The sequence below is a fragment of the Sceloporus occidentalis genome, unplaced genomic scaffold (genome assembly GCF_023333645.1).
Source record: "Sceloporus occidentalis isolate IW3139 unplaced genomic scaffold, rSceOcc1.0.p SCAF_321, whole genome shotgun sequence".
Lineage (NCBI taxonomy): Eukaryota > Metazoa > Chordata > Lepidosauria > Squamata > Phrynosomatidae > Sceloporus > Sceloporus occidentalis.
In genome coordinates, this window is record NW_028317301.1 from 79,892 (window position 1) to 100,412 (window position 20,521).

The 20,521-nt window shown below is 44.1% G+C and overlaps 2 protein-coding genes across 2 annotated transcripts; both read right to left on the minus strand.

Moving 5' to 3' along the window:
- Nucleotides 1-1,270: 1,270 nt before the first annotated feature.
- On the minus strand, nt 1,271-6,913 carry LOC149274788 (QRFP-like peptide receptor). The gene is made up of 2 exons (XM_089505276.1): nt 5,713-6,913; nt 1,271-1,416 (listed from the first exon to the last, which is right to left on the minus strand). The coding sequence occupies exons 1-2, from the start codon at nt 6,911-6,913 to the stop codon at nt 1,271-1,273; spliced, it is 1,347 nt and encodes a 448-aa protein (XP_089361402.1).
- Nucleotides 6,914-14,675: 7,762 nt separating this feature from the next.
- Nucleotides 14,676-20,037, minus strand: LOC149274789 (tRNA-dihydrouridine(16/17) synthase [NAD(P)(+)]-like). The gene is made up of 13 exons (XM_089505277.1): nt 19,801-20,037; nt 19,204-19,312; nt 18,879-18,929; nt 18,683-18,795; nt 18,460-18,542; nt 18,277-18,380; nt 18,023-18,167; nt 16,876-16,972; nt 16,709-16,794; nt 16,420-16,568; nt 15,948-15,985; nt 15,286-15,361; nt 14,676-14,806 (listed from the first exon to the last, which is right to left on the minus strand). The coding sequence occupies exons 1-13, from the start codon at nt 20,035-20,037 to the stop codon at nt 14,676-14,678; spliced, it is 1,419 nt and encodes a 472-aa protein (XP_089361403.1).
- Nucleotides 20,038-20,521: the final 484 nt, after the last annotated feature.

The following is a 20,521-nucleotide window of genomic DNA, read 5'->3' on the forward strand; positions in this document are numbered from 1 at the left end:
AACTTGCCGTCTCCAGTGGATTTAGTGGAGTTAGTGGCCTAAACCTCATTCTGTATCTGGTTGCCTTCAGCTAGCGGCTGTATGGAGGCAGGACAGGGAAATAAGTCTGTTCTAGACGCAGTCATTTTTCTTCCACTCGGTGAATTCTGAGTCTCACCTGCCAGATGCCCCCTCGCTGTCCTTCATCAGCCTCTCTGTCCCGGCCTCTGCTTTCCAGCACTCTGCCTGCTTTGGACTCTTGCCCTCATATCCATGTAGTCTCTACCTGTACCGCTTTCTCTTTCCCACTCCTAAAGTACCCTTACGGTCGGTCTATTTTTGTTCAAACCTCCCTACTTCATCTTTTTTCTTTCTCTCCCTGGCTTGACTTGTCTCCTCTCTGTATCCATGCCATTTACCTTTTTTTTTTGTTTTTTTTTGCCCGTTCTTGGTCTTCACCGTCCTCAGCTGTCTACCCTGTCCCCGTTTCTGTTCTTTCTCGCACTGTCCCCTCTATCGTGCTCCATCCCGCTCCCGTTCTTTCGGCTCCTCTCGCCCCTGCCCACGCCTAAGCTCTGGAAATGTTCCCAGCCCAGTGCCCAGGCTCTGCTCTCATGCCCGTGTATCCTCGCCTTCAAGGAGATGGAACCTGACCGCTTTACGAGACGAACAGCTCTTGACCACCCGGTAGCATTCATATTTAAATGTTCCCTGTTTCCTCTGGTTTCTGTTTTGAATTAAAATTATTGCTGTTTGCGCGTTCTTTTCTCACAGTTCCTACCTTCCAAACTCCACCGTTCCTCTAGAGCCGAGAGCTTGGCCAACGCGGGGGGGGGGGGGGGGGCAACTGCTGGCTAAACATCTGTCGAGTTGTACTTGAAAACTCTTTTAGAAGGTTTGAGTTGTCCAGCAACGTTCTAAGCGTATTCCTATAGAATTGCCTAGCTCATGGTAGCAGAATAAAAAGAAGAATTAGCAGGATATTTAATTCTAATTCCCTACAATATGGTGTCAGCATGTCCTTTTTGTTCTAGTGTTAATGATCGGCTTAGTTTTGAATGCCTTGAACAATGTTTGAGCTCTGAAGATAAAAATAACCGTTCCCTTTTTCTGGTTCCCTTAGAAATAAGCATCTCTGGGGGTCCTTTTCGGTTTCCTAGTTAAACTATTACCCCATGCTGGGTTCTCTGTACATTTTTAGATGCTTTTCCGGTTGCCGTGGATACGCTGGTGTGTTTTGTTTTTTTTTTCCCCCTTTCTGTGTTAGGATTAGATGGTTCTTTGCAGATTTTCAGATCACGTACCCTCTAACGCAGTAACCGACTCCAGCCAGAATCAATACGCTCTCCTTGGCTTCGAGATGTGCCTTCCCTTTCAGATGCTTCAGCGTGGTCCTGTCAAAGTCCGTCTCTACGGGGCCTATAGCGATGACTGATCCTTAAAGGGTATAAGTGTCCCAGAAATCTAAATGTAAGAATTGTAAGTTTTAGCTTTATTTATTATACAAGCAGGTATATAGCCCCGACCTCCTTTATGGTTGCCGTGAGGTAGCTGTAGTCACCGAGAAATAAATATATATATATATATATATAAAAATATATAGGTATATATATATATATATATATCCTCTTTATCATGTTAAATTTTGTATTTTTTAATAACATCCCTTTCCGATGTGTACCCCTCTGGTACTAAAAGGGTTAAGGTGCTATATGGTTAGATTGAATTATTATTTAGTGATTTCTATAGCACCAGCATACTCCGCAGCGATGTACAGTAGGATGCAGGCTTATATCTTAATGCACTAAGGTGCGAGATACCTCTCTGTCCGATTTAGTTGGCACCGTGCCGGCTCGGGGGTCCGGCGGCCATTGCTGAGGGGGGAGGTATATCTCGGTCTTTCTTTACGCGTTGAGCGAATCCGTTCTCCCTAAACCGCAGGAAAGTGAATAATCATACATTCTCACCCGAATACTTATCCGTCTTCTGTCTCCGGAAGTCGTAAGGTTCGTTTTTGTTGTTCTTCGCCGTCCTTTGTTTGGATGATTGACTTCTTCGAGGAAATTACATCCAAAAATAGGTTTATGCATAATTACATTTAAAATGCTTTTTTTTTTTTTTTTGGTTAGTTTTTGTTTGTGTTTTAGAAAACTTTGTGGGTGAGCGCAGGCGAAAAGACAAAAAAAATCATTTCTTTTTTTCATGCTGTGATTCATTTAACCTTCCATCAGTAAATGAACAGTAACTAATAACCAAGACCGTTAAATGATGACATTCAGAGAGGCGGGGAGGAAGAAATGATTTAATTAGACGCCTTGACCTTGGTGCCAGCGTAGCCTTCCAGGAGATTAGATGCAGAATATATAATAGCCTTTTGCCCCTTATAGGCACCCTTTGTGCCTATATTTGTGATCACTTGTTTAGCGGTTATTCACTTAGAATCATGGTCCCGATAGGGGTTTGGGTGAAAACCAAGTTGTTCGTAAACCTCGAACATCAAACTGGACTCGCTGCTATTCTGAATGCGTTGCTCATCTTTGGACGACGGGTGTATATATGGTCTCCCATCCGAAGAAGAGGCCGATGAGGTCAAGGAAGCTTATGCAGCTCTACCTATTTTTGTGTTGACCCAATAACGGTGGTCAAACGTTTGGGACTCCCTGTGATGCACAAAGGCTTGGTGATGGTGGCCGGCAGGAATATGTGAATGATAAAGCTGGAAAACCATATAACCCTATTTGTCAGCCATTGTAACCACCCCTAGGTCTTATTTTATTTTGCATCAGCCGCTGTCTTTACCGGTGCAAGCTCGTATAGTCATCGCGCTTCAGTAGACCTACTCAAAGCGTCCAAGCATCGGCACACATGAATGGAATAATCATTGATGGTTTATGAAGAGAGGAGACACGTTTCTTCATACCTACAGGAGACGTAAAGTGTTTAAGGCTTGTCTGCTCTTTTGTGAATGGAGCATTTATTCCATAGATCAGATAGCCGGGGGAAGTAGCTGTCCGATGATGTCTTCTTCCATGATTGTTAATCCAGAATGGTCGCCTACTGGCTGAAAATTCTGAGGCTTGTAGGTCAACGGTAGCTCTGGAGTTACCAATTGGTCAACACAAGCAGAACAAACATGGAACCACATAGAAAACATACCTACCTAACAGTTTTGGACCCATCCTCTTATATCTAGAGCTGCTTTTGCGTGGACAAACCAGTCTGAGGTCCTTCACATTAATCATTTTATTTCCTTGAGCTTTAATTACAGTCTCGTGTGTTTTCTGGACATTTAAGTGACCTCTTCTGGCCGTACCTTTAAACCATGACCGGGACGGCTTTGACGTTTCTCCTGATTACAAAATATTCATGGTTCCGAGACCTATTGGAGATCAAATCTAGATTATTTCTCCTTCGCCATGCAATCTGGATTCTACATCAGTACGCCTAATCAAACCTATATCTTCTTGCTTGAACGTTCTTCTTTTTTTCTAGAGGCAATAAAACCTCTTTTATTCTATCAAAGAAAATATTTGATGGACGTCTCAGATGGGATTGTTACAATGGGCTCTGCAACATTTGTATCAACCTCTTGCTCTCTGGGAGGGGGGGGGGAAGAACATTTTCTTATCTAAAATTCAGACAAAGCCTTTAAAAAAAAATCTCTCCAATTTTAAGATATCCTGCCCTATTATTCCGATATTCGTCTTTTCTTCTCAGCTATTTTTAACCGGGAGCCAAGTGCTCGTCCTACTTTAAGAATAGGCAAATGTTCTGTCCTGGCTACGGCTGCGACGGCCGCAGGGTTGGAATTTTCCACCGGTCCTATCGACAAATAATTGTTTTTGAATGTCGATTTACATATTTTTATTTAAAAAATGCACTTTTTATTAACATGGCCCATATACCCCAGCATCCACACAACTTTCTTAAGCCTCTGTTATATATGTCAGCGCTAAGGATGTAGCCAAGAGCCATAATTGTCCGTTGCCTAATGAGCTCTACATGGGGTACGTTTACATTTATTATTGAAAATCTTTTAAAATACTGTATTTTAAAAAAAAAATACAATATGATTGAACTTCTACACCAGTGCCAAGATTCTACAAGACCCAGTGTATTGTTCTGTTAATGATCCAGTTGGTCTTACCCGTCTCTATGTATGTTTCAGTTACACGTAACTCATTGGCCAGTGATCTTTAAGGTCCAGGGGTAATTTGGGGTCCGACTTGGTCTACACCACCATCAAAGTTGAAATAATCTTGACGTGGGATTTTTGCTTTTTTTTTTCCTATGAAATTTGAAATTTGCATGAAAACCGCTACGCGGAGAAAACGAATACCATGTTGGCCCATTTTACCTGCTGTGAAGACTCATCTTAATCAGTCCTTGGACTCGTCTTACACCCAGGAGCCGTATGCCTTTCACGGCAGCTGCCAGTCCCTTAATGTGTTAAATTAATTTTAGATTGCGTAGTCGCTGGTATAGTTGGTTAATGGGATTGGCAACCTCATGGTTCTAGAATCACTGGCAAGGATAGGGCTCGCCGAATGGTCATCGTAGGTTGGGTGGGTGGCTTGTAAACCATCAACTATTTCCAAGACCTACAGTACAGTGTATTCCAGCTTGACCCATTTCATTGAAAACCGGTGCCCATCTACCTACCCAAGCTTGATCATTTTTTTCAAGTGGGTCGATGAGTTATAAATATTCAGATGTATCTGTCTTGTATCTGATGCCAAAGTTCCAAATTAGATCTAAGAACAAACGAACCCCATGGGCAGCAGCTTGATTTTAGCTCTTTAATTAAATTTGTTCCAATGTAAGATAACGTTTTGGTAACTTACACTTATTAGCCAATGCACCTTGAAATAAAACAGCCAGTGACCATAAGATTTGCCAAGATATAACATATATATATATATATATATATATATATATATATATATATATAAAAAATATATAATAATAAAAAATGAGATATATGAGCATGTGTGGAATTAGCATGGCTAAAATGATAATTATAGTAATATGAAGTATCGTTATAAATAAGTTTAATATAATCTTCAGCCATAGAGATTTATGTCATAATAAAGTAACACTTGGAGAACTTAACTGAGAATCTCCACCACTTTTTATTACTAGTATCACAGTATTAAAAAAAAAAACACATTTTCTGAAATATTGCGGAAGTTTTCTTCTTCAAAACAGTTTTAGTTTTTACATAATATAATGTTTTTCAGCCCAAGCTACTAGACAAACACTCTGACTCCTTATCCTACTGCCTGTGGTAAGAAACAGAATGGCGCTGTCTTAATCACCTAGATGGACACTCTCACTAATGAAAGTCTATGGAGGAACGGACTTCGTTAGCATTGCCATAAAGCATCAGCTCAGTGTGGTGTTTGAGCAGGGAAAGTCACCCAAAATATATACAGCACTAGGGTGTATATCACTGTATATAGCGCTGGGGGTTATTACTGTCTACAGCACTGGGGGTTTTACTCAAGGAGACAAATATTTTTTCCATGGGACTTCCCTTTAAATAAAGCAGGCTATCATCAGTGATGGTCAGAATAGCTTTGACGTACAGTTACCCCCTGCTTATCTTAAACCTGTTATCTCAGTTATGTCACAGGGGGTCAGACTGAGGCGGACCAGGGCTATTCTCACAGATAGTGACTGAGGAAGCACTTCTTTTCTTCTTAACAGGACCAAACCTTGAGCAAACCCTACCTCTTGTGAGCTGAGGTTCCATCTGCTCTTTGGAAGTTCTATATTGTAACAATGTGAGTCCAGAAGGATTCCCTGGGGTTTGGGTCAGCGATAGGCTAAAAACAGAAGCTAATTTCTCTCTGTAGCTATTCCTAAACCTTTTAGCAGATCTATACAGGTTACCAACAAAGCAATAACACAAAGGGTTTAGTGCAGAGTTGGTGAGACCAAGCCATTGAGCAAAAGGTCTCACCTGGAGAATCCATTCATGTTGGAGATGACCCAGATTTTCCCCAGAGGGAGAATAAGACATGTTAATGTCTATCCATATGTCCAGAGCATACAGAGGGAGCCAGGACAAGGTGAACAGAAGAACCAAAGCTATCACCATCTTGGCTATTTTCCTGCGGACTTTGAGTCTGGAGCCAGAATTGGACCAGGTGTTGTTGTCAATGAGAACGTCACTATTACCCCAGAGGCGGCGGCTGGTGAGGAAGCAGATTAGAAGGTTGAATAAGACTGGAAAACCATAAAGTGCGCAAAAAAGCAAAAAGTTGTAAATCAGTTTCATGTGAAGACTTGGCCAGCTCTCTGTGCAGATTATAACAGCCAGTTTCCCAGGCAGGAGGACCAGATTCTGAGTCTTGTTCATGAAGATCAGAGGGATGCAGAGACCAGAGGAGGACACCCACACAAAGCAGATCATCAGGACTATTTTCCTGGTAGTGAAGAAAGACCTGGCATGCAATGGTCGATGAACACTGTAATATCTGTTCAGGCTGATGACAGCCAAGGTGAGGACACTGGCAGACACAGATACAGCCTGGACAAAGGGGACAGCCCTGCACAAGAAGTCCCCAAACACCCAAGCATTGTGTACCTGGTGGCCAAGGTTGATAGGCATACAGATGCAAATGACCATCATGTCACATACAGCCAGATTGACAAGAAGGTTCCTGGTCCCTGAGACCCTGGAGATGCCACATCCTCTCCTCCTGCGGCACCCCAAGACCCTTAAAGCCATGATGTTCCCCACTAAGCCTGTCAGAAAGGAGACTGAGTACATCACCACCAAAGCAATGGTGCCAGGTTCATGGGTAGACAGCAAGAGGCTACTGGACAGGATAGGTGGACGCCAGAGGGTATCATTCCCAGGAGATAAGTACCCAAACAGGGACACATTCCAGGGCAGTAGATCCCCAAGACTACGAGGCAGCTCCATGGCAGTTAACTCAAGGAAGGAGCAGCAAACAGGAGGTAAGACACCCTTTGGACTGTGTTTCTGAATAACCCCACCATTGTAATAACCCCAGCTGCATCAAGAAGCGATCTCTGTCTCTCTCTCTATAGCTTTAAGTCAAAGCAAGACCCACCTCATCTCATGTGGCCAGCTGCCATTCCTCTCCTGGCACCATAGGCTGGGGGCATAAAGATTCACTCCATGGTCACTTTAACAAGAAATGTCCCTCTTGTGATCATTGATGGAAGAAATAAGGGTGGACATCCAAGTGTATATTCTTCTGGATCTCAGGAGTCTCCAGGATTACCCAGGTGGGTTGTAGAGGGCAGACACATGCTCCTGGGGGGTCCTCCGTCTCCTTATCAATGAAGCAGATTGCCTTGAAGAGGAGCTGAGGCTGAGGAGCTGTCCACAGCTCAGGTTCTGAAGCCACACTGGAGAAGACTCTGCCTGCGTTCTATCAGCTGCTACAAAGTATCACGCACCGTGACAGGCAGTTACCTGTGCCTTCCACTCATTAGCATTCATTCTCCACGCTCCTCGTGGACACGCTTCTCCCACCAGGGTCACATATTTCCTTATTAAACCGAGGAAGAGCGACACAAATGATCATTTCTATAAATAACACCCAAAAAGTGCACAAGGGATTTCATACAAGAATGGTAAACAGAAATCATCATTTACTGCTGCAAAAAGCAAATGAGATCATCCCCAAGACTTCAGGTTTTTAAGAATAATGATAATAATAATCATCATCATCATCATCATCAATATCATCATCATCAATATCATCATCATCATCATCATCACCCAGGTGATCTAGTAAATAGTTAATTTGTCATTAATTATATATTGATTGTTTTTTATAGAGACCTGGAATCAAAAAATAGTTTTATAACTAAGGTCAGTTGGAGTTATGGTCCATTAACCCCTGCTATGCCCCCATATGACAGAAGAGTTTCCCCATGATGTATGAATCAATTCCCTTCTCTGAACCTAACAGATCCGTGGGGTAAATGATCCATGAAGCCATCTTCTAAGGTTTAACATTTTTTTTAGTATTTTGATATTATTTTTATACATGTTTCAGCCAGAGCTGCTAATTATCCACTTTGCATATTAAGGTAAAAATAGCTTGAATATTAATATGCTCCCTTAGATGATGTTCTGGTTGCACCATCCATGGGCAGATCAGTGGTCCTCAGGAGCCCCTAAAAGTGGAATATTTTAGGATATCCTCCCAGGCTGCATATTAATCAGCATGGAGGGATATGTACCCATTGTACAGCGCTACTGAATATGATGGTGCTATATAATAATATTAATAATAATAATAATGTCTCAATGATGGAGCCATCTGTGCTAGTTGGAGGAGATGCTGAAAATCCAAAATGTTGGGGTGTCTTAAGCAACCCACGTTGGGGCAGCTGGCCACATTAGCCAGATTATTAAATACCCATGGGGCACATAATATGCCCGTGGCAGATGGCAAACTGGTTTTGGCCAGGAACTGGATCAGCTCTCCAAACCTCTGGACACCATGAGCTGGTCCACCATGAGCTGACACAAACTCTACTGGTTTTACTTAAGGACCAATGTATGGAAATCATACATTTAATTGGGTCAACATACAAAAGGGTGCAGAGTTATAGAAGCTTTCAGGAACTCAGAGGTCTCTTCTTCAGGTGGCGTTCTGATGATAAAACATTTAAAATACAATTTTTATGGAAATCATGTCTTTTGCCTTTAAGACTTTATATTTTTGATCGCAAACACATCCTGAAACCAGGAAAAAAGGGAAAAAAAAAACAAACGAACAAACTGACAGCTTCCCATCTGTTTAATACTCGTGCTGCAGTCTGTCACGGGAACACGGGGAGGAATTATTTCGTAGAACGCGTCCATGTGGCTTAACCTCAATTTCTCATGCAGAAAAGTGTCTCCAGGAAGGGTCCGCAGATGCAAAATGTATTAATCCCAAAGTCAGGCTAGGAGATTGCGTTTTACCCTGAGGCGATGGCCAACAATATTCCTGATGATAACTTCCACTCTATGACCCTCAGCCAACCTCGATTACATATTTGATCTACAGGGAGATAAATGAGGTTTTGTTTGTTGGATGCCAGACCGAGCTTCAATGCAATATTTTGCACAACCCTCGGAAACCAAAGAGTTAAACATCGTTAACACGCGCCGGACATAGAATCCCATTACAGAGCAACTGGAGTGAATTTACCAATCCGGCAGGTCGGAAGACGGGAAATCAATGTTTACATGAAAGAGCAGATAACGGTCCATGCGAGCGAGCGGGGGCATCATCCGCAGGGAACATGTGCAAAAAATAACCCCTTCTTTATATCAGAGGCATCCTCACCTTTAGCTTCTTAAAAATTCCGAATTTTTATGAAAAGAGATAGATGCTCAATCTACCAGGTAAACCCTGACTACTTATCATACTGCCTGTAGGAAAGAAAAGAATGGCTCAGTCTTACCCAGCTGGACACACTGACCATAGAAAGTCTATGGAGAAAGGGACTTCATTAGTGTAGCCATAAAGCATCATCTCAGTGTGGTGTTTGAGCCGGGAAAGCAGAATATCACATGACTGACAACAATGAGTTATTACTGTATACAGCGCTGGGGGGGTTATATTACTGTATACAGCGCTGGGGGTTATATTACTGTTTACAGTGCTGGGGGGGTTATATTACTGTATACAGCGCTGGGGGGTTATATGACTGTATATAGCGCTGGGGGGGTTATATTACTGTATACAGCGCTGGGGGTTATATTACTGTATACAGCGCTGGGGGTTATATTACTGTATACAGCGCTGGGGGTTATATTACTGTATACAGTGCTGGGGGGTTATTACTGTATACAGCGCTGGGGGTTATATTACTGTATACAGCGCTGGGGGTTATATTACTGTATACAGCGCTGGGGGGTTATATTACTGTATACAGTGCTGGGGGTTATATTACTGTATACAGCGCTGGGGGGTTATATTACTGTATACAGCGCTGGGGGTTATATTACTGTATACAGCGCTGGGGGTTATATTACTGTATACAGCGCTGGGGGGTTATATTACTGTATACAGCGCTGGGGGTTATATTACTGTATACAGCGCTGGGGGTTATATTAGACCCGAGCGTCTCTTAGAAGTAAATGATGGAAATACGATGATGCAAATATGCTAAGAAGCCCTAATTATAATAAGTAAAATCCACAATTATGATTGGAGGATTTCAATCAATGGGTGGAGAATATGGTAATAAGCCCTGTCCATAAAAGCTTATGTTTTAAACCATTTGGGACCCCCAGACAATTTGAACCCAAGAAAATTGGAATTTGGAACATCACAAGATCTTGGCACCATATTTCTACTCATATAATAACTTTGAGTATCTAACGTATATATAACTTAAAGAAAGTTATCTCTCTTTCCACTTCATTTTTCCACTGAACCTGGATTGATAACTACAAGGATCGGTCGGACCGAAGCAACCAGTGGTGGTAAATATAATGGTTTTATTATTCTGAATAGAGGTGAATTTTGTCTACTTCAATATAGAAGAATTTATTCCCTTCTTCTGGTAAATAGTATATGACGTTATTGTATATGATATAATTGTATATGATATTATTGTATATGACGTTATTATATATGATATTATTGTATATGATATTATTGTATATGATATTATTGAATATGACGTTGTATATGATATTATTTATTGTATATGATATTATTGAATATGACGTTGTATATGATATTATTGTATATGATATTATTGTATATATTATTGAATATGACGTTGTATATAATATTATTGTATATGATATTATTTTATATGACGTTATTGTATATGACGTTATTGTATATGATATTATTGTATATGACGTTATTGCATATGATATTATTGTATATGACGGCTTGTGAGACTGCAGCTTATAACCCGTAACATTTTTTACCTGTAACTGAAGTCTGACATTATTTGCATCTATTAAAAATATTACTAGTACTCTTTAGACAGCGATCTTTTTTCCGCCCTGATTATTATTATTTTGGGGTTTTATTTTTGGTTGCTGAGTGGATTGGAAATTAATTGGTTTGATATGAATAAATGCCGTTTATATAAGGTGATATAATTTGATGAAGCTGGAATGTTGACGCCATGTGCTCGTTCACCTGTTGCATTTTGTATGTTAGACTCATAAGATAATGATTCATATTTGATAACTAATCAATAATACACGGCGTTTTTGACTTGATTCTTTCTGACACGTTTAAAGGATAATTTTGGTGTTTTATTTTCTGCACGGGTCATATAGGGATTTTTTTTACAATAAATAATATTTGGATTAACTATTGTGATGGTAAATTACTATATACAGTGCTGGGGGTTATTACTGTATACAGCTCTGGGGGTTATATTACTGTATACAGTGCTGGGGGTTATTACTGTATACAGCTCTGGGGGTTATTACTGTATACAGCTCTGGGGGTTATTACTGTATACAGCGCTGGGGGTTATATTACTGTATACAGCGCTGGGGGTTATATTACTGTATACAGCACTGGGGGGTTATATTACTGTATACAGCGCTGGGGGTTATATTACTGTATACAGTGCTGGGGGGTTATTACTGTATACAGCACTGGGGGGGTTATTACTGTATACAGCGCCTGGGGTTATATTACTGTATACAGCACTGGGGGGGTTATTACTGTATACAGCGCTGGGGGGTATATTACTGTATACAGCGCTGGGGGTTATATTACTGTATACAGCGCTGGAGGGTTATATTACTGTATACAGCGCTGGGGGTTATATTACTGTATACAGTGCTGGGGGGTTATATTACTGTATACAGTGCTGGGGGGTTATATTACTGTATACAGCGCTGGGGGTTATATTACTGTATACAGCGCTGGGGGTTATATTACTGTATACAGTGCTGGGGGTTATATTACTGTATACAGCGCTGGGGGTTATATCACTGTATACAGCGCTGGGGGGTTATATTACTGTATACAGCGCTGGGGGGGATATTACTGTATTACTGTATACAGCGCTGGGGGTTATATTGCGGAGGGGTTTTATTACTATTATATTTTACTGTTATATTTTTTCCCATTGAGGAAATGTCGGGAGAGGGTAATAAATAACGTTACACATTGATATTCTGGCCGCATCAGAAGGTAATTCCAATCCTTGTCAGGCAGAAGAAGATCTGATATTAGAAATACCCTCGCTGGGGATGAAGTCGGTCGCTGTGTCGTCCCGATGATTGATCCACCTGTCCGGGGTTCCCAGTTGCTTATTTCAAGGGTAAGTATTTCCAGCGCAGCCTAAACAGCCGGATTTATGAGAAATCCGTGCCCCCCCCGGTGCAGATGGATTTTTGATACTCGTTACCTACAGGGAACCCGACTATTGTCACCATGATCACAGCAGATGAGACCCACTCCAGGCATCCCTTTAAATTCCCATGTTTGGGGGGGGGGGGTTGTGCAGAATGCCCCTGTGTGTATTTGCCCCCCTTCCATGTGACTCGCTTCTACGTGATATTCTGACCATCTGTCAACCCCGTTGATGGCTTGAAGTGGACTTCCCTGCTACTGATTGGCTGCGTCAAGCAACCAATCAGTGATGTCAGACCTCAAAGGATGCATTCACCTGCAGCCCTGGAGCTGCAGCTTCTCCTGACGTTATGTTTTTTTGTTTTTTATTTGCTGTGTGGAGTTTTTCGAACGCCTCCTCAATGATGTCTCCACGCCTTATCTGGGGGGACACCTTGCATGAAAATCTTCCCAGCGTCGGCTTTCTGTACCGTACAATGAAATTTTTTGGAGTCGAAACTGCAACCCTGCCGCCAACCCTTCCGTAAATGCCCACTTTAGAGATTAAACCCATATACTGAGCTACCTGGAGCTGCGCAGAAGAGTCGTGGAGGTTGACATAAGACGATATGATTGGCGACGTGTTTTCCGACTGATGACCGCCGATAGGTTGTTAGGACGGAGGAAGTCAAAATATCCCATATTATATCTTATTTTTTTTTATTTTTTTTCCCCCACAAAACAGTTTTTATTCACCATAATGGGCCGCGTTAGTCAGAGATTGACGGTTCCACCCCCCGCGGGCTGGAAAGGATGGATAATTTGTGTGGTCTGTGAGCCATGAATGGGGAACGGAGGTCTTTTCACGAAAAGATAACAAGCGCCTTTCAGAAAGATGCAACCGGCGCTGCCTTTCAAAGAAACCGAAATGCAGATATTGCGTTGGATTGAAAGGAGGAAAAGGGGAGGAAAAAAAAAAAAAAGAGGGTTTTCAGCACTCAGAATTACCTGCAATTTAACCTATTCATTCTAAAGCGGGGAACGCTTGCACCTGGCAGCCCAGCTGATGACTTGTACGGGTCGGGGCGAGACGTAAAAGGTCTTTCATGGATCCCCCCCCCCAAGAGCCGAGACGTTTCAGCTCCCAGCGCCTTCTTTTAACACGGATTCGGCAAAAAAAAAATACTCATTACTCATTAACTATTTTTATTTCTCCAATTATTGAATTATTCATCGAATATTTCGTGCCGTTGTCACCGTGCAGATTGAGTCCAGATGGCGCGAGTTTTAAATGATTTTTGGTAAAGGGTTTAAATTTTTATATAAAGAAAAATTTTAAAAAATAAACTACCTGCTTGGGAGAGGAATAGCGACTTTGGGACTGGGTCTAAAAATTATCTGCACTGAAATCGATGCCTTCGGGAGAAAAAAAACAAATAAAGACAGCGAGATTAGTAAATACTATCCAATCCGCCTATGGGCGCCATAACTGTGATTCAATAGAGCCTGCCTCATCCTGAGTTTCAATGACATCAGCTCATTGCGGTATGACATCATCATGGCATGTATGGGATTGTTAAATTGAGCCAATACTGTATCCAGGCTTGTTATACCGCCTAGTGAGACCGGGTCAAATTCACCATAAGCTTCGTCGCTCAAGCAAAACCAACTGAGTCGGTTCAAAGCAAAGTCTCCAGTTTTGAGCCGCCATCTTGCCCGTGGCTCTTCTAACTTCACCTTTAAGAATACCAGACTGCCAACACACAGCGAAGCATTGCGAAGAGCGACGTCGGCCTACAAGAACCCAACTAGAGCGAAGAAGATTGACGACTCTCCATTACGCTCAACACAAACTCTAAACACGACGAGGACCTCTGACCACTGACTTCAAGCCACCGAATCCCCGACCACTCAACGGGACTTTGGACGAAGACTCTACTCAACTTTTTTCTTTGACAGACAGATGGGTAGATGCGTGAGTAGATGCGTGAGCTGGCTTAGCGGTTAAGCCAGGTGAGCGAGCGATGACCCTCGAGTGAATAGAACCGACGGATAAGCAAGACGACGACTCGCTGAATAATTAAGGTACATCTTTATTTCCGAAAGGGTTAAAAGCTTCAGCTCTGCGACGCGTCCAGTTCTCGCTCGATGCTCCGTTCAGAGCCGGGACAAATGTCGGATTTAAAAAGGCTAAAGGAGGGTAATAATTATAATAGTAAGAAGAAGAAGAAGACATCACATCCGTTAAAGCTAAAAATCTTAAAAAGTCACGAGTGCAAAGACTTGGAAGTGCGCCCGGTAACCTGTAAGGAGGGGGGGCACGGGGCGTCCCCCGGGCACCACGTAAAAGACTATTTCCCTGAGTAAATCGGCACGGAAGCCTCCGGAAGTAGTTCAGGCTTTTATCTCAGGGGGTTGCTGGAGGAGCTTGGATTCGCTGAGACCCTTCTCCGCGTCTTCTATGTTCTGGCCACTTTTAAACCGAGCGGACTTTTCGTATTTGGTTTTAAAAAGCAGCCCGTGACCTGAGGAAGAAGAAACGGGAGGGATACAAATCACTTAAGCCGGCTTTAAAATGGAAGAAAAAAAAAAAGTTACGAGCCGCGTGTGAAAACCTACGAGCCACGGCTACCTGCTTCCCAGGTGCAGTCCAACCTGACAGCTAGTGCGATCGTGTCTAAATACCAACCCCTCTCGTCTAGACTACTTCTTTAACAGGGTTTGGTAAAGTAACTTTTTAGCATTTTTTCCCTTATTAATCGGTCTCCTTGCCCCCCGGAATAATCCAAGAGAGGGCAAGTAAGTATTGGCCGAAAAAAAGTACCCAATGTTTATCGGAATCTATTGAGACGAGAAAAAATATATAAATAATAAGATAAGGATCTTTTTTAATATCTGTGGGTCGTACGATTATATTTTACAAACTTGCCTACTCTTTTCACGTTAATGAATGAAAGCGGCGGACCTCGGGGTGTTGGGAGAAGCGGCCGTCTTTCTAACTCACCTGCACAGTCTGACGTCTCCCTGAATGCTTGATTCTTGCAGCAGCTCCGACACAAATTAAAGACGCACTTATTGCCCTAAAGAACAGAAAGGCCAGAATTAACATTATTATTATTCATTTGAAACCAAAACGGCTTTGTAATAGCGGCTCTGCAGGCAGCTAGCTGCCGGCGACCTCAATTCCCATCATCTCTAGCCGGCGGATAGCAGATTCTGTTATCAATTCCACTTGTTTAAGCCCAGTGGTCTAAAATGTATATTTATTTGGCTTGGGACGTCTATAAGTAACAAAGGAACTCGTTCGACATGAATCTAGGAGACTGAAATCCAGACATGCGATCGAATCTAAAATCACTTCGCACCAGAGGGGCTCCCCCAGCGAGGTTCTTCTTTGCACAAAACCGACATCACAGTCATTATCTATCGTAATAATACAATTTCCCCCTAAAAAACCACCAACTGTTTTCAATTCTCATCTGCACAGCGCGTTCCGATTTATTTATTTTTACCACGTTTCTGAGTCCCATCAGTTTCAAAAAGGGCCAGTTTAAGGACCGAGTTTCTAAGAGGGACCGGTCCGCCGAGGCTTCCGCAACCGCAGCCCCCAACCTCCTCTTCCGTCCTACAATATAGCCACGACGCGTTACACATCTTCACGCTCACCTTTGGGTTTCCACATTGATCGCATTTTGCATATTTAGCTGAAAAAAGAAAGAAAAAAATAACATGAAATGGATCAGAAATCCAGCACAGACGGGGTTAATGTTGTAATTGACTATTGTAGCTGGAAACTGCTAATTTTTAATGGAATCTTTTCATAGGCGTACAGAGGCCCATTTATCGCTCCCATCACTCCTGTGTTCCGATGGCCCTTTATCACTCCCATCACTCCCGTGTTCCAATGGCCCTTTATCACTCCCATCACTCCCGTGTTCCAATGGCCCTTTATCACTCCCATCACTCCTGTGTTCCAATGGCCCTTTATCACTCCTGTGTTCCAATGGCACGTTGTGTTCTCTGATCCCAGTTTAAGTTTAAAAGGCTAACTGATCGCCAGAAAACCCTTTTGTAATCTTGTTTCCCCACAAACACAGCTAAGTGCGGTAGCGCATATACAAACTCAGGCGACAATTACGTTTTAAAGACGGATCATAACACTTATTCGGGTTGCGCAGCTTTTTCTTCTGCTTGTTCTTTGAAATATGTTCCGTGTTTCCGCTTTCCTCGTCTTCTAAGGCGCGTTTTCCTCTCGCTCCGCCATCTTCTTTGAGGACATCCTTGGGCCTGCGATTACGACACACAAAGTGAGATGGAGCGCCACGCCGGCTCTTTGCTAACCGTACTGTAAATTACTGATAAAAAAAGGCACAGATAACGAAGTCAATGAAGCCTGCAAGGATCAGGAGAGGAAGACGGAGACTCACGGAGGCCGGACGTAAGGCTGACAGATCCAGTGAGGGAACGGCAACGCCGTGGCGACAACCTCCCCGTTTTTACTGGCGATTTCCTCCTATGAAATAGTTAAATCACAATGTAAAATATATTCTGTAAAAGGAATACCGTCTTCACCCTATAGCCACCGCACACCTACCTGGCACCGACACTTCAGAGCTTGGTTCACGGCAATGATGCCTTCTAGTGTTTTCGCTTTAGCCAGATCTTCGCGGAGCTCCTGATATACCTGTAGGCTACAAAAAGAAGAAGAGATGAGACAGCTGCGGCTCGCCACGTCCTCCGCACCCTCCTCACATCCCGGATACTTAACCAGCCAAGAAGGTCTGCTGGAAAAACAAGGACCTGGTTCTATAAAGCACAATCCGGGAAGAAGGGGGGTCTCCTCAAAAGCCCTTGGGGGTCCGCAACTGGCCCTGGTGGAGATCCCTGCACATTAATCTGTCTCGGGTGCAGATTAAGGCAAGCGGGAGAGGACCAGGCTTAATCAGAACACTCAGGACTGATTTTAAACCTCGAGACAGGTTGTCCTATCGGTCAAAAGGACTTTCCGTATGAGGTCCACAGACCTTACAAGTTACGACTGATCTTGTAGACGCGTTCGACGTAATATTTGGTCATATAATTAAAATACACGCGTCACCCGGTACGGGAAAAAAACCACAGCTTCAGGTTTAGAATTTAAATAAACCTCTAATCAGACAGAATTCCGTGGCTTTGTAGTCTGGAGACGTCTCCGCGTATCCTTCGTTAGTTCGGAATTTGCCCGCAGATCAGACGCCGTCTCAGAGAAGGTCCGAGGACATTAAGATTCAAACGAGAGAAGATCCCACACACGGGGGGGCTCGCTTTAAATAATTTCAGAGAATACCAAGGTAACGAGCGAGATGAGAGACCCTCATTATAAACACACGGTGGGGGGGGGGGGGAATGAGAAGTCTCCCAATTAAATTTCAAAAGGTGGGGGTGGCCCTCTGGGGGGGGGGGGGGGGAGAATTACGCATTCATGTTTTCCTGTATAAATACGTTAAAAGAGACCCGGCGATTTAACCAGAAGAAAGCCACCCAAGATCACAGATGATTTATTCCTTTGAGGCTTCAGATCAAAGTGAATACTGAGGATCTCGAACATCCCGCCGCAGGGAACCGGCCAAAGCCTCGAAACCCAAAGTTTAAAGAAAGTTTGGGGGTTATCCATGAGGAAGGGCGTGTTAATCACCCCAAAAAAGCTGAATTACCCCTGTACGTGACCAATAGTAACAACGCACGCACACGCTTACACTTACGTGTGATGCCAGAGTTTAAATAAATGAGCTCGGACGAAGGACAGAGAACAGGGGTACTGATGCACCAGGTCTAAGTACTCGTCTGCCATTTCCCACGCCGCGGGATTCTTCCCCTCGAACAGGGCCGGGTTGTGAAGGTTGCCCTCTGAAACACACGCAGCAACGGGAAGGGTAAGCCTGGTTTCAATGACTCCATTTTTACGGGGCCTCCGAATTCCAGCCTCGTTTGAGATCTATCCACATCAATGGCTTACCGGCGCTCATGACTCCGTGTACCCCCGTCTCCTGAATGCACCGCTCCACGTCACAAAGGTACTGGATGTTTCCATTCGCAAACACGGGTATGTTGACAGCATTCCTAGGAACGGGGAGGAAAAGCTTCAGCAGACCCGGGTCCCAGAGGGGTTTCTCCCGTCTCATTTGGCACGCTTACTCACCGGACGGCTTTGATGTGCTCCCAGGACGCCACTCCCGTTAACGGGCCTTTCTGCTCCTTAGTGCGGCCGTGTACCGTGAGCAGCTAAAGCATAAACAACGGGAAGAATAAGAGATGTCTCCCAGCAGAGGTGGTAGAGGTGTAGCAGACCCTCCCATCCATACACTAAGTGGCTCTGAGAACCATGACTGCCCCTGCGGGGGGGGGGGGGGTGAGACACCCACCTGGCATCCGGCTTTCTCCAGTAACTTGGCGTATTCTATGGTTTTCCTAATTTCAGGAAAAACTCTGATTTTGCATGTGATGGGCACAGAGAGTTTCTCGTGGGCCAGCTGAACTGCGAATCAAAAAAGAAGAGGAATTAGTAAAAAGGATGAGGGGGGGGCTGTGAGAGGGGGGTATTTTTGTGTAAATACTTACCCATCTTCTTCAGAAGCTCCCACTCGTCCTGCAGAAAGGCTCCATAGTGACCTTAATAGAAGCCAAGAATGAAATGGTTACAGAGCGTGCGGAACCTTAAAGCAGTAAAGGGGGGACTTGGGATCGCCGAGACCGACGGCGGGTCTCACATTAAACGATTTATTGATCGATGTCACTGGGCCACCTGAGCGCCGTCGAGCAAGTCTGCGCCTACGTGCTGCAAGCACCTTTTTCTTTTTTTTTATAATAAAAACCCCTATTTTCACACAAACCCCACATTTTTCAGGAGTGCGCAGTTTCAGTAGGTGCGACAGTCACCCCTTACCCCGCTTTGCAATCATCTGGGGGCAGCCCAGGTTCAAATCAATGGCATCGCAATAATCCTGGGCCAGCAGCGCAGCCTGAACAAACACTTCCGGGTCATTTGCGCAGAACTGTGAAAAAAATAAGAACGCAGGTTAGTGTCACTAGACAAAAACAGATCTCCCCCACTGTGACAGGGGCAGATCGCAGCCCTTCTTTCTCCCCCACCCACAGTGACAGATGGCTGCCCTTCTCTCCCCTACTGTGACAGATCGCAGCCCTTCTCTCCCCTACTGTGACAGATCGCAGCCCTTCTCTCCCCTGCTGTGACAGGGGCAGATCGCAGCCCTTCTCTCCCCTACTGTGACAGGGGCAGATCGCAGCCCTTCTCTCCCCTGCTGTGACAGGGGCAGATCGCAGCCCTTCTCTCCCCTGCTGTGACAGGGGCAGATCGCAGCCCTTCTCTCCCCTGCTGTGGCAGGGGCAGATCGCAGCCCTTCTCTCCCCTGCTGTGACAGGGGCAGATCGCAGCCCTTCTCTCCCCTGCTGTGACAGGGGCAGATCGCAGCCCTTCTCTCCCAGGTAACACCTCCCCCCGCGGATGCAGGCATCCTCTCACCTGAACGATGAGGGGCCGGTCCTCGGGGCACACCTCGGTGTACAGGTTCTCTTTACGGTAGTTGACATCTCGCACAAAGACCTGGGCGTGCAGCATTGGGGTGTAGCAGAGCTGGGCCCCGTGCCTCCGGCTCAGCAGCCTCCAGGCCAGCTCACTCTGATCCACCATGGGAGCCAGCACTAGGCGAGCACCGCTCAGACCCTGCCGCCAGAACTCCATCCCCTGCAGCTTGGTCATGCTGCTGCCGGACACACGGACCCGAGCCTACATCACACGCACCGAATCCCGGCAACCGGGACAAACCTCATGCCCCTCAAGTGTGGGGGGGTGGGGGAAGCACACGAGATTCCCAAAGCAACCTGCAACTTCCGCCTGCGACGAGACGATTTCCGGTAGGTGCGCTCTTCACTTCACTCCCCACGAGTCACAGATTAACATTTCCCTGAAAACTGGAGCGTTTCGTGTCATTCCCTGGCCTGTGAGTCCTTTTTACTCTCCATTAAGAGAAATGTTTGGGGAAACCAAAAATCCTAACGTAAAATGTTACATTTTTTGTTTAATGAACCTTTTTTAAGAATATATCATTATCTAAAAAAAATTGTATTCCTAATTTTTGTCATTTTCCTCTTGTTTACTGGCTTACTCGTTTATCGTTTTATTTATTTAAAGAAAATTTAGCCTCCTTAAATAAGGGGGAAAAAATCTAGAATATTTAATAAAT

Excerpts from the sequence above, each read along its gene's own strand:
- LOC149274788 (XM_089505276.1), bottom strand. The coding sequence starts at position 6,913 with ATGGAGCTGCCTCGTAGTCTTGGGGATCTACTGCCCTGGAATGTGTCC. Across the intron at positions 1,417-5,712 it reads GGAACCTCAGCTCACAAGAG|GATCAGTCATCGCTATAGGC; the intron begins GTAGGGTTTGCT and ends ATACCCTTTAAG.
- LOC149274789 (XM_089505277.1), bottom strand. The coding sequence starts at position 20,037 with ATGACCAAGCTGCAGGGGATGGAGTTCTGGCGGCAGGGTCTGAGCGGT. Across the intron at positions 19,313-19,800 it reads ACCGGCCCCTCATCGTTCAG|TTCTGCGCAAATGACCCGGA; the intron begins GTGAGAGGATGC and ends TTTTTTTCACAG. Across the intron at positions 15,362-15,947 it reads ATCAATGTGGAAACCCAAAG|GGCAATAAGTGCGTCTTTAA; the intron begins GTGAGCGTGAAG and ends TCTGTTCTTTAG.